Here is a 14,416-nt window from a genome sequence, read left to right as displayed (position 1 = left end):
AATATACTTTAAAACAACATACACCAGAAGATAATTATCAAACACACAAATATACAAATATAAAAAATTAAAAACCAAATAATTTTTTTTTATCATTCCTAAATTTTCTTCCCTATAACAAAATCACATAACAATTGAAACAAACTGAGATCGAAAACCTCCATTAGGATTCATAAAAACCTCCATCATCACCATGTACTTGTTTTTGAACAGCGATGCTCTTTTCCTGCAACTCTAAGTCAAAATTTTAAAATATCAGAATACAAATCAATGCAGGTTACAAATAGTGGACTATAAACCAAAAATGGTTTATGAAAATAGCATTAGAAAACATTAAAAAAGATTATGTAAGAAAGGTGAATGAATATATTGAATTGTGAAAGAAAATTTTGTATGGATTTTTTGCTGATTCATAATGGTTTATTGAGATTCTTTAAAGAGAATGAAGCAAGTCCATAGGTTTATAGTTAACTTAACGTAAATAAAAAGTTATTGGATGACTTTTCAATGTCTTGGAAGATAAAAAATCTAGATTATTGAGGTAAAAGATGTACTGGGAAGATGTAAAAAAAATTAAAATCATTAGGCATGGCAAATGTTGCAAATTGAAATCATTAGACATGGAAAATAAATGATAAGTAATCATTAGAGGGATGCAATTACCTTTAGGTCTCCGATTATCATTCTCAAATTGGTGATTAGTGGGTTAATTAAAGAATTTACTATGTAATCTACTTTATTATATTAAAAAAGTAGATATAAAATTAAAATAAAAAATGGATTCAGCTTGGAAAAAAATAAATAAATAATGGATTCCGCTTGGAAAAAATTAAAATAGAATATAAATTGGATTCTTTTTAAATTTGGGCCCTAAATTTATTGTGGCCCACTTAAATTCATTATGGCCTAGTTAAATACATAACCGAAAAAAATCGACATAAAAAACCGAACTGAAAAAAACCGAATAAAAAACGGTCGGAATTTGGGTCTATAGGAGTCATCCGTGGATTGGTCCGGTTCAATGGTTTGGGCCCGAACCCGAACCGAACTGATGTCCACCCCTAGCTGATATGTTAGAAAGTTAATTTGTTTGACAGAAAAGGTGAATGATGCAATAGTTAGTGAAAAAAATTAAAAAACATTCACACTATTAGTACGATAATATAATTATGAAATTCTCATCTTGAGAAAAATAAATTAAATTAAAACAACAAGACAATATTGAAAATCGAAAGGGGTCTCATATGAAAATCATCGGTAAAAAATGGGGAAAAATCCCAAGGGTTTAAAAAGATTATGATTTTTTTAAAAAAAAAGCAGGCCTGAGGTATATCATTGGCCCAAAAAAAGATTTTTGAGAAAGCGTAGAAAAAAGATAAAAAGGGTTTGTAGGATTGTCAGTGTTTGTGAAAATTGTTGGTTATTGTTGATGGAAAATATGAATGCGGAGTGCTCTATTTATAGAGTGGAATTAGGTCAAGACCAATTCTAAATAAGGAAATGATCCACCCAAAGGCCCATGAACCTTCTTTATCCCCAAGATTAAGAAACTGGACGTACTTGTGTCCAGGTGCGTCCAGGTGCAAAAAAGATGGCCCATGAACCTTCTTTATCCCCAAGATTAAGAAACTGGATGTACTTGTGTCCAGGTGCGTCCAGGTGCAAAAAAGATCAAAAATAGTTAAAAAAAAGAAGATGAAAATACACCAAGCAGGAATCAAACCCGTGACCTTTTGTTTACAAGTCTTTCATTCTTACCAATTGTGCTATGTTATTTATTTGAAATAAAAAGCCAATTGAAAGTATATGAAGCATAGACAAACATTTTTCTATTTATTAAAATATAACAATTTAAGTGTAAACTAATATATTTTAAAATAGACTTTAAATTGAATATTTATAAAATTCAGGATGTCAATGCAAATGAACCCGAGATTTTTATAAAACCCAATTTTTGAAATATTTTTGAATTTTTGAAAAGTGTGGGCAAATTTTGGGGTATGACAAATCTCCTATAAGAACCAGCCAAACCCAAAAAGCTTTTAATCTCCGTGGCCGATTTTGGAGCTTCCCACTGCAACACTGCATCTACTTTGGATGGATCCACATCAATGCCACTACCTAAAATGACATAACCATGAAAATAACCTTCTCTAACCAAAACTCACATTTTGACAGCTTTGTTGATAACTTCTTCTCTTTCAAAATCTGCAATACCACCCTAAAATGTTCGGCATGTTCTTCTTCCGACTTAGAATAAATCAAAATATCGTCATTGAATACTACCAAAAACCGATCTAAGTAAGTATGAAAGATGTGGTTCATATATTCCATAAACACTCCCGACACGTTAGTAACACCAAAAGGCATCACCGAATACTCATAATACCTGTATCGGGTTCTGAAAGCCATTTTTTTGAATATCTCCATCTTTTACTCTAATTTGGTGATAATCTGATATCTAGTCAATCTTGCTAAACACACGTGCACTGCCAACTGATCCATCAAGTAATCTATTCTTGGAAGTGGATACTTGTTCTTGATTGTTACTTTATTTAACGGCCTATAATCAACACACAACCTCATACTTCCGTCTTTCTTCTTCACTAGCAACACCGCAGCCCCCCAAGGAGATACACTTGGTCTCACGAACTTCTTCTGAAGTAAATCCTCCAATTGCTTCTTCAACTATGCCAACTCCGATGCTGACATCCTGTATGGTGCCATGGAGATAGTTCTGGTACCAGGGACAAGATCAATAGCTAATTCAATTTCTCTCTCTGGCGGTCCATCGGGAATCTCATCGGGAAAAAATTCACAAAACTCACGTACCACCTGCAATTCGTCAATTGTAGCCTGATTCTCAACAGGTAACTACGCCATCAATGAAAATACATGCACTTCATTTTTCACAAATTCCCGCAATTGTCTAGCAGATAATAAACCAATTTCCTCCTCCTCGTCAAGAGTAGAAAACCGTAGAGATTTGTTATAACTATTAATATGAACATAGTTACATTCCATCCAGTTCATACCCAAGATCACATCTAATCCACTCAATGGCAAACAAACCAATTCAATAACAAAGTCTCTGTCAAAGATCGACAAAGGAAATTTCAAGCAAACTAGAGAAGTAGTCATCGATCCCTTAGCTTGAGGATCGACGACCGACTCTCCATTCATAGAAGACAACACAAGACCCAAATTTTTCATACATTCAACAACAATATAACAACGAGTAGCATCAGTATCAATAATAGTAATTAAGGGACTACTATTAATGAAACATGTACCTCTGATTAGTTTGGATCTGTTTGGTAAAAATAGTGGTTGACTGATAAGCTAGCAGATAGCTTACAGCTTATGACTGATGGCTGATGACTGATGACTTATAGCTTATAACAGATGATTGAGACTGATAGCTTATAAGCTCATTGAAGTGTTTGGTAAAATTAGCGGTTCAATTAACATATAACTGTAAAATGACATAAAAGATATTTAATATATAATTATTTTATTTTAAATTAAAATAAATTATAAGGGTTAAAAATGGATTTTAATTAAAATAATAAGGATAAAAAAGGAAGAAAAAATAATAAGCTATAAGACATAAGCTAAAACGTTATTTGAAATAGCGTCTGGAAAATAAGCTATAAGCTAGTAAAATAAGCTATAAGCTCGTGATGAAAAGACCGTTACCAAACGGGTCTAAATTATCATATGAGCTTATAAGACATAAGACATAAGCTATAAGCTCGAAAATATGTCTTACCAAACAGAGCCTTTGTCTTTGCTAACTGTTTGAGTTCCTGCTAAAGCAAACACTTTCCCACTACATTGTGATTTCTTCGGTTTTTGGCACTGAGTACTAATATGTCCTTCTTCGCCACAGTAAGCAAATTACTTCTTTGTGCTTACAATCAGCTACTTCATGCTCGACTTTACCACGACGTAAACACATCTTCACATCACCAGTACATGCATTACTTTTATGACCCGACTTCCCACATTTGAAACACACAATACCAGTATGAGCATCTCCCCCACTAGTCCTATTACCCTTAGCAACTTTCTGTTTGCCCTTCCCAGTTGGAGCATCATAAGGCTTCCCACAGTTTTGTTGCTGCTTACCCCTCTTCTTATTTATAATCTTATAATGAGCATTATTGTCTTCCTCATAAATTCTGCAACTATCTACTAAATATGGAAAATTACGAATCTCCTGGTATCCAATTTCCTTCTTGATCTCTGGGCATAACCCGTTCTCAAATTTGATACACTTGGAAAACTCAGCAGTTGCCTCGTTATAATGAGGATATAACTTTTCTAGTTCCACGAACCTAGCAGCGTACTCCATAACCGACAAATTTCCATGCTTCAGTTCGAGAAATTCAATCTCCTTCTTCATGCAGACATCTTTAGGGTACCTCCTCAGAAACCCCCTACGGAATAAATCCCAAGTGATAACTTCACCTGCAGCCTCCAACCTCTGACGAGTCTCTAGCCACCAGTCATCATCTTCAACCGCCAGCATATGGGTACCATATCGCACCTCCTGCATTACAAAGCAGTCCATCACTCGGAAAATATTTTCTATCTCCTTGAGCCAAGATAGCTCCCCATCAAGATCATACTTGCCCTTTAAAGTAGGAGGATTCTCCCTCTAGAAAGTTGCGAAACTACGGGTTGAGAGCTGCGACCAAAGCCATCATAGTTGGGTTAGCATTAGTCGGCACTAGAATTAGTTAAAACTGCTCTGGTGTCTTCTCCAAACCGTGTAGGATCTCAATGATTTGAATGGCGTCGTCAGCCACATCGTCGGAGAAGGGGGAGGCAGGTTCTCAGTCTCTACTTGCGGGGGAGGCTTTTTCTATGAATGATGTCTCGCCACTGTTATGAGGGTTACAGATAGAAGAGATGACGATGTTACCGTTGGTGAGGTTGTCCCCAGGACCGACCATAGTTTATTACGGAAAGTTTCTTTTGGTCCTTGAGTTTCAGGGAAAGAAGAAAGGGGGAACAATGTTTCTACAGACGGAACCACTGATCTTACCTAAATCAGAAAGAGAGACGATGTCGGCGATATTCATGGACTGGAAGCAATCAACAGAGGAGGGGGTGTACCTGCAAATACTCCCATGTCAAAGTTAATATCGGTTGTAGACACAAGGATTAGGGTTAGAAATTATGAATACCTGACCCTCTTGCAGAGTGTCATACCCCAAAATTTACCTTCCACACTTATCTCATAACAAAAGCAAGGTTCAAATCTCAAGACATGGCTCATTCAAATAATCCAGATGATTCACAGTCAGCAAATTCAAACTGAAAGGTCAATCACAATCAAGGCATGATTCAAACCATAATCATTGGGCAAACATCAAGTATGAGGTGCATAACCATCATTTGATCAAGAATTGATCATGATTCCATTAATAGAAACTCAGAGATGAACAAACATGAAAAGGTTCAAATTAGGGTTTCTTAGGAGAAAGTCAACCCAACTTTGACTGGGTATAACTTTCACATGGAACATCAGAAATTCCCCACTCAAAGCCTATTTTGAAGGAAATTGGATTCTCTACAACTTTGTGTCTCACAAGCCAAGGCCAAAAATGCTTCATTTAAGAGATACAAGGCAAAAGATTACAGGTCATTCTCAGGCATCCTTCAAAAGCAGTTTTTTGTTAAAGAAGATATGATCAAGATAAAAGCTCCAAATGAAAAATATATTCCAAAGTGGCTTGTAGAGGACCTCTTGAGGTTTCCAAAAAGTCTTAGAAATCCCTCATGGCTTAAATATTGAGTGAGATATGATCAATCAAAGTTGGGTGATTTTGGAGGACCAAATGTGAAAAAAGGGAGGCTCAAATTGGATTTTTTACAAATAGGCCCATACTTTTATGACTTGAACTTGGCCCATAAGTTGTCCAAGACATGTGCCACGAATCTTATCACTTTACTTGATTTTTACATAATTTTATTTCATTTAAAATTAATTTTTAATGATTTAATTAAATGGAGAATCAAATATTTGGTAAAAATTATGTTTTGATTGTTTTTCAATCAACAATAATGGCAAAATACACTTCAATTTTCGTGGAAAATCAATTAGGAAAAGATTGATATAAGTTATGTCAAAATAGAAGCTTGCCTTACAAGAATAAAATCAATTTCTCAAACTTTGGCAAGATTGGATTCTTAAAGATTTTTGGTTGTTTTAAGTGACCTAATTCACTCCTTATAAGTAGAAGGACTAGGGCATACGAATGGGGGTTAAAAACGGTGGAGAGAGGAGCGTATTCAAGAGCAAAAAAAAGTCTTCAAAAATTGCAAATCGGTTTCGAAGATTGAAGGCGTTTCAAAGGATTTTGAGGATTGATACGCGTCCATTGGCGTTTGCTGAAGCTGTTTGGACACTCACACGACCTCAACACCCCCAGAATTGTCTCCGATTTGTCAAAGTAAGTGCTTCTGAATCTTCGATCGATTAGCATAATACGTGCATGTTCATGTTGTTTTGATTGTACATTTGGCTTTTCCTAATTGCTATGATCGATTTTGGACGGTTTGATTGAGTTTGGCGCGCTATAGGGTGATCGGCCATTAGAGGCCGATCCAAGCTTTTAGGGTTTATATTTGGGGCTTTCTGATAGGCGTGAAATTGAGTCAAATTAATAGCGTGAATCGATTCGTATGATTAAGGCGAAGAAGGTAGGACAGGTGCAAAACGTTTATTGCAGGGCATGTGCTATTCGCTATTATGGAGGTAGGTTTGCTACGAATAAATTAGTAGCTAATTCGCAGCTAATATACGCAGGTTTCTTGAGTCTTCTTGGGGAAGACGATGACGTGTTGTGTGGTTATTGGGTCGTTTAAAATTTCGCGCGCGTTTCCATGCATTGGTTTGATTCTTTTATGTATTATTATGAAGGCGTTTTTAAAACGCATGCTAGCTCTAGTAGAGTTGGTGAAAGGGGGATTTGTGACCCCAGGGACGTGGGTTCGATACCCAGCGTCCTCTCTTATTTTTTCTTTGATTTTCCTCTCTGATTCCATACAGTCCTGACCCCAAGGCTTACCATGATCCCTCAAAATCTGGCCATTAATCATTCCTCCACCTAGATCCAACGTGCCCAGTCTGATTCCCTATATCATACACTCTAATCATAATCCTACTCAAACAAAACCTTAATAAAAACTAAATTAATTTTAATTGTTTTATTTGGTTTAATTATTTTCTTAATACATATTAATAAAATGTTAATTATTTTTTTTTAATAAAATAAATACATGATATTCATATTAAATATTTTTAATTTGTTGTTCGTTCCGATTAAGTTAATTAATCGCTATGGTCAACAATGATTTTTAATTAAAATGTTTATTTAATTAAAATACAATCAATCTCTATTATTTGGTTAAATGGTTGCAACTATTTTATCAGTTGTGATGATTAACCGTCTTTCCTCCGATTTAATTTGTTATTCTTTTTAATCGAATCAATCGATTACGAGGGGTAACAATGCATATAAAATTCTATAAAAATTATTAAAATATACCTTAATTCATCATTAGTAATAATCGAACCAATCGATTAAAATTGGTGGTGATGCAAATTTCAAATCTTTTAACTATGGTAATTGAATCAATCGATTATTGCGGTTAATAGTGACAAATCAGGGTTGTACGCCCACGCCTTCATATAATTCTAAACTCCATTCAAATTACAAAGACAAAACAAACTGCGATAGGCTAACCAAAAAGCCTCTAAAAAACACATATAATCATATTCAAACTTTAAACGGCGTACAACCCTTCCCGAACTACGTAGACTCTGATCCTCCCTAAGGAGGTACGTAGGCACTTGGCAACAAGGCGAGTCCCCCTCTTCAAAATCTCAATCAGGTCATTAAAATTCTATTTGCCACATTTCTTTACAAATCCTGCCATGCAACCCTAATCTTTGAACATTAGCCTTTAGGAAAGGGCTGAGGGTGCCTAACACCTTCCCTCAGCCTGATTATAATAACTTACCCTCAATCTCTTATCTGTGTAGGGTTTCCTATTCGCCCTTCAGAATAGGTGGCGACTCGAAAGCTGAAATTTTTAGGCAGGTTGCTACACAGAGGAGGGTATATATAGTGAGCCCCCATTGCAAGGCCAATAGTTTCCATTATGATCTGGAAGTCCAAACCCATAATGGATGAGTTCCAAGATTTCCACGTGTACGTGGGGGTGAGCAGCGCGTGCTCACCATTCAGGGTCAAGTGCTTTGCCATTCTCAGAGACATGACGAAGTTTCCCGGTACAGGGCGAAACCATCTTGTTTGCTGCGAAAGATTCAAGAGGCAGTTGACGATGTGCTCCTCGGGTGAAGAGCACGTGTGGAACGTGACTTCCACCGGCTCTAGTGAATTAGGTCAATGTATTAGGCCATCCTCGATGGAGATGTGTGGTGGATTCTGTCCGATGGTGGGCCAGCTCTAGGCCTAGTTCAGAACAAATATATTTCTCCATAAAGAGGTATGGGAGTTTATCATCACATGCTTGTAAGTTAAAAACTACACATACAATAACTATTCAAACATGATTGTAAAAGAAAGAAGGTTAAGTGTCAAGTGCTACGAGTATTCAAATCATATTGAAGTTCCTTGTTATTGTCATTTAACATAAACATGTTTGAACTAAAAAAAACAAGAAAATTGAATCACTTACGAAAAGAAGTTATAATTTATTAAATTAAATAAGACAAAAGTCATTCAAATATTGTGAAAATTTTCAAATAAATATTATTTAACTTAATTTTATAACTCTTTTTATATAAATCAGACCCGCATAAATACATTAGTAATCCATATTTTTTTCACCACCAATATTCAGTTTACTAGACCGATTAATCCGGTTCAGGGGTCAGTTATATTATCAAGTAGTTTCCATCCACTCTTGATCACAAATACTGTAACACCCGGTATTTAATTAATTAAATATTTTCAAATTATTTCAAATTTAACTGTTGAATTTGTAGAGTGTTGAGAATTGTTGACATGGGTTGTTATGATTAATTAGCCGATTAATAAATTGATTAAGTTGTAGAAATAGTATTGAAGAAATACTAGATTTATTATATGAACTTAATTAAGTGATGGGGTAGTAAAAGGTGGGGTGAGAATGTTAGGCCCAATAGGTTTAATGAAATTAGGTTAAGATAGGGATTAGGTTAATTAGAAGGGAAAAAGTCTTGGAGAATTGGTAATGGGAAGTTGTAGAGAAGAGATAAAATAGGAGAGAAACACAATCCCGTTTGTATTGCAGCAATCTCACTAAATCGAAGATCCCCGATTCGTTAACTGTTGGATTGTGGCCAAATTTTTAGGGTAGGTTCGCAATACCTATATTTAACTTTTGACCGTTGGGATCTTCAAAATAAGGTCTGAGTTGCGAGATATCATCGCACTGTAGCTGCATATTTGGGAAAATTTTCAGCTTTTGATTCTGATTAAAAGAGACAAGGGTTAGAAGCTAAGGCTAGACGGCTTTGATCGGTAGAATTATAGAGTAATCTCCAATCTAAGGTAAGGGTGAGGTTATGACTCTATAATGGAATTTATGATGAATTGTATGTGAGATTGGGTTTGTATAATCGTCTGTGTTTGTGGTTGTGTAAAATTGTTGCGGTGTGTGGTTGTTTGTGGTGGCTATTTTTGAAATTGCTGAAATTATTCTACTGCCAATGAATCTATTGTTGAAAATTGTTCTATGCTGATTTTGGTATAGTTGTTATGTTGTTGTAATAATTCGTTGTTGATATTGTGATGTTGGTGATGTGATTATGATTATATTATCGTTATGATTATGATGTTGATACGATGATGATGTTGTAGGCCTACGGCCAGTGTTGTATTGATGATATAGGCTTATGCCTTTTGTGATGATGATTACCTCTAATTATTGGTAATAACAGTGATATAGGCGTATGCCCTGTGATGAGATTTTTTGTTGTGTTGTATGTGATGTTTGCATTCATTGAGTCGCATCCATTGCATAATGCATGTCTGAAAATTATGGCAAACACGACGGCCTGGAAATTATGGCAAACACGATAGCCTGAAAATTATGGCAAACACGACGGCCTGAAAATTATGTAAAACACGACGGCCTGAAAATGGCAAATGTTTAAGTTGGCCTGAAAATGGCATAAGTGACGATGGCCTGAATGGTAAATATTTAAGTTGGGAGTTTTACTCCAATTGGTACCACATACATATGCATAGTTATGAGTCGCATTTCTAGTTGATTAATTGTTGTTGATCATGTTGTTGTGATGATGGATAAGTGTTGTATTAAATTGATGATTTTGTTGTAATACGTTGTTGATGACTTAGTGTAAAATTATGCCAACGATTTGGTGTGACAGGTATTATTGGAAAGATGTGTAATGGTTATTATAACAATTATTATAACTGTTGTTGCTAATTTCTATTTTAGATATTGTTATAATTTTCGTTGCTATTTGTTATTATATTTGTTGTTATAATTGTTGTTTGAAAGTTGTGAAGTGGTAAATTATACGATCTGATTTGTATTATACTATTTATCATACATCGTATTATATTGTTAGATATCCCACCCTTTCTGCTGATGTTTCCCCTACCATGGGAAACGAGCAGGCAATCAAGTATAATTGTGGAAGTTTGAAGTTAATTTATGAAGTCTTCATGTTGCTCTATAATAAGTCAAGAGGGTCTTGCTCTCATACGTAGCACTCGGGGGATGGACGATTGTTATTATGTTTAAATGTTGTTATTACCTTAAGTTGAATTATGAATTATCATGTTGATTTTAAAGTTGTTTAGTCGAATAAATATGTTAAGCGAATTGAAGTTGAAAAATATTAATAGTTGCGAAGTGTTTTCTGTGAATAAAAGATGTGATGTTTTTACCGTTGTGAGATTATGATTCCGCTGTTTAGTTGATTAATTAAATTGAAATATGTTGCTATAAGTTCATCCAGGTTCTAAGTGTTATGTATCTGCATAATTATGATTAATGTATGTTGCTTATGTGAAGTAAATGTGACATCCCTTGTATGATTAAATTTTCCGCACTCTGATTTTATTAATATTCGATGGGTAGAATTGGGGTGTTACATTAATGGTATCTGTGGACCTCCGTTTTTTTCTCGGGCCATACCTCTGAGCGGGAGAGATACGTGAACTGACTCTTTTTCATCGCTTATGCTTTCGCATTTTTGAAAATTCGCAGAGTCGCCACCGGCCTTTTATTTTATCCAATTAAGGAAAGGTTTATAAAAGAAACAGAAAAAAGACCTTTAAGAAATTCTGGGTAAGGGGGTAGGTTATACAAAGGGAAGGTGTTAGCACCCTTTGTATCCATGGTTATCCATGGGCTCTTAAGTTTGCTTAGCTCACTTGTTTTTCGATTACTTTTCAATTGCTTTAGAATGCTCATATGTGGTTTCAAATACCTATGTAAATTGAATTTGTAATGATCCTTGTGCGGATGTATACAAAATGTTTGTTTATCTTTCGAAAGATGTTTTGAAAAGAACGTTAACTTTGTAATGATCCGTGTTTGGATGTATACAAAATATTGTCTTTTTGGAAAGTTTTGTTTTGAAAAACAACAGTGTATGAGAATTTTGTTTGTTTTGATTTGAGCAAGCAAACTAGGAGGTCTACCCTGAGTTGTAAGGTCTTTATCCTTATTTCCTTTAAAAATCTATCCTTTCACCGGATACAAACAAAAGGTTCGATTTTGTACTCGAAACAGTGGAATTTTGACTTTGATTTTGAAAAGAATGAGAAGGGATTACCTTAAAAGGTGCAAGTGTGATTGTGTTTGGATTCAGATATTTTATCTTTGAAGTTAGTGATCTAACGGTTCAATTTTATCTTTGACATACACGCAGTTTATATTTGCTGGAAATTAAAATGCGGAAATGTAAAGTGCGGAAAGTAAATCTACGCTATTACATCGATTGTGCAGGAAATGTAAACTAGCCTATTTACATGATTTTGACATCCTATGCATTTATCTAGGAATTTAAATTGCAAGAAAAATAAAAGGCATGTTTTTTGGATTTTTTATGATTGATTTTAATTATAATTAATGCATGATTAATTAAATTAAAATGAAGGAAAAAGATTAAAATAGATTTAAACCTAGAAATTAAGTTTAAAAAATGTACAAAATATTTGTCAATTAATTTTAAAACAAAACTAATTTTTTTGGAATTTTTGAAATTGATTTGAAATTGATTTGAAATTGATTTAGCTAATTAAAGCATAATTATGCAAATAATTATACAAGTAATTAAAACTTAAAGAGAAAATTATCCTAAATATGTACAAAATTAGTTTATAACGTATAAACAGTATTTAATATAAAGAACAATTTTTTTTATGATTTTTTGATTGGTTAGAATAATTAAAAAGCAAACATATAAATATATACTAATTAACTATGCAAAATATTGAAATTTTGAAGAAAAATAAAATATTTTTATTTCAGAAAATAATATATTATTTTAGAAGTCTAAAAATATTTTTTGTGTATTTTTTGGATTTTTAAAACTATTTTTAATTAATTTTGCAAAGAAAATTAAAATAAAATAGAAAATAAAAGGATACATGATCATGTGTGGTTAATATGAGAGTCCATGGTATGGGGATTCATTCTGATGCGTTGGATGAGTCATTAAATGAGATCAGATGGCCCAGATATTGAGGCACGTGGTAAAAGTTACACCTGCAAAGCACAGAATCAGAGACAAATTTAAAAAAAACACGCGCGCGTCTGAACCAATGGGGGGAAGACACGTCTTCGTCTTCAACCTCCAGACAACACCTTTAACAGCGCTTTTGTAAAAAAAAACGCTATAATAAGTGATGCTTAAACCTGCAAAATAGCGAATAGGGGTAAACGTGTTTATAAATTTGGCGCGACATGCCCATTCAATTTGTCTAGTCCATACGAATTCAATGGTACCACTTAGAACCTGTAATTTTGCTTATTTCAGAAAGCCCTAATTTGGAGAGTATGAACCCTAAAATGGTAACTTCGTATATAAGCAACCAAACCTTAATTAAATGTCCAGAAACGATCTACACACCACACTAAGTTCAAATATATGTCTACATCTTGCTAGATATGCGTGTGTTATGAGATATAAGTTAGTTTTAGTTTGAACAAACCGTGGCCTAGGTAGCTCGATTTATGAGGTTTCAAGACTTGGAAATGATTGAGATATGTTCAGTGATGTTTGAGGAAGGTATTAGAATGTTTAGTTTGTATGGAAATTGACTGGAATTCAAAATTCGAATTTGAGATTTCTTTGAAAAGTTTCAAGTGATTACAAGTGTGTTACAAGCAAGGCTTTGTTTCTGAACTTGTCTCTCTTCATTACTGAAGTATGCTAGCATATATATAAGCATTGAAGTGCTTAAAATCTAAGCTAGAAAGCAATAAGTGCTTTGTTGAATTTTTGACTTTTTCCACATGTGTAGCTTGGCATTTAAGCCACTATGGCTTGATTTTATTCTCTCCCTCTGCTGTACTTTGGCTTGGGACAGAGTTGAATGATTCTCTTGATGAGTCATGCTTGGAATTCAAGCTATGCATTATCCTTCCATTTTCCTTTTTAAATTTAATCTTATATGTGATAAAATTAAATCAAAAATGGATAAAAATGATGTGGGCTTTGTCTTGGTCGTGGGAGGCCCATAATAACATGGCAAACATGTTTGAACCATGAAAACTTGGCCCCATTTGGAAAAAATACATTTTTGAGCAATGTTGGTTTCATGCATTTTCCCAAAATTTAGCCAACTTCAACAAGGTGTAAATCCCTCAATTTTTGTCATATGAAGGAGTTCTTGCACTTTTTGGAAACCTCAAAGAGTCCTCTAACCAATGTCTTTGGTCTCATGTCAAAATGATTTTTGATGCTCCTTGGGTGTCCTTTTGAAAAAAGTGTCTTTTTGTTGACTTTGAAAATGACCTGTAATGTCTTTGGTCATATTTTTCAAATGGTGAATGCAATGACCATGGGATCAATTGCATTTGAAAGATAATTGAATTTCCTTCAAAATGAGCTTTGGTTTGAATTTTTTGGATGAAGGATGAGAGAGTTATGACCAGTCAAAGTTGAGTTGACTTTTCAGGCAAAAACCCTAATTTTGAATCTTAGGGTTTTGTTGATTTTTGATCTTTCCTTGATGAATTATGATCATCCAATGATCAAATGATGAATCCTTTGAAAAAATATGGACTTTGACAAAAAATTTCATTTTTGACTGTCTGTTGACTTTTTGGTCAAACGGGTCGTCTGTTGACTATTTGAGCTGCTGACGGTGCGTCTGAGTGAATTGAATTTTGAAAATTTGTATGATGG

General features: G+C 34.3%; 2 protein-coding genes across 2 annotated transcripts; both read right to left on the bottom strand.

Annotated features, from left to right (window-relative positions):
* Window positions 1–2,688: 2,688 nt before the first annotated feature.
* On the bottom strand, window positions 2,689–3,183 carry LOC131597586 (uncharacterized). The gene is made up of 2 exons (XM_058870276.1): window positions 2,896–3,183; window positions 2,689–2,835 (listed from the first exon to the last, which is right to left on the bottom strand). Exons 1-2 carry the CDS (start codon window positions 3,181–3,183, stop codon window positions 2,689–2,691), a joined length of 435 nt encoding a protein of 144 aa, XP_058726259.1.
* A 685-nt stretch (window positions 3,184–3,868) lies between these two features.
* On the bottom strand, window positions 3,869–4,576 carry LOC131597585 (uncharacterized). Its single transcript, XM_058870275.1, has one exon. The coding sequence runs from the start codon at window positions 4,574–4,576 to the stop codon at window positions 3,869–3,871; it is 708 nt and encodes a 235-aa protein (XP_058726258.1).
* Window positions 4,577–14,416: the final 9,840 nt, after the last annotated feature.

This window comes from Vicia villosa, linkage group LG4 (assembly GCF_029867415.1).
Source record: "Vicia villosa cultivar HV-30 ecotype Madison, WI linkage group LG4, Vvil1.0, whole genome shotgun sequence".
Taxonomy (NCBI): Eukaryota; Viridiplantae; Streptophyta; class Magnoliopsida; order Fabales; family Fabaceae; genus Vicia; species Vicia villosa.
The sequence above is the reverse complement of the archived record's forward strand: the minus strand, read 5'-3'. Positions and strand labels throughout refer to the sequence as shown.

Excerpts from the sequence above, each read along its gene's own strand:
- LOC131597586 (XM_058870276.1), bottom strand. The coding sequence starts at position 3,183 with ATGAATGGAGAGTCGGTCGTCGATCCTCAAGCTAAGGGATCGATGACT. Across the intron at positions 2,836-2,895 it reads TTGTGAAAAATGAAGTGCAT|GTGGTACGTGAGTTTTGTGA; the intron begins GTATTTTCATTG and ends GACGAATTGCAG.
- LOC131597585 (XM_058870275.1), bottom strand. The coding sequence starts at position 4,576 with ATGGACTGCTTTGTAATGCAGGAGGTGCGATATGGTACCCATATGCTG.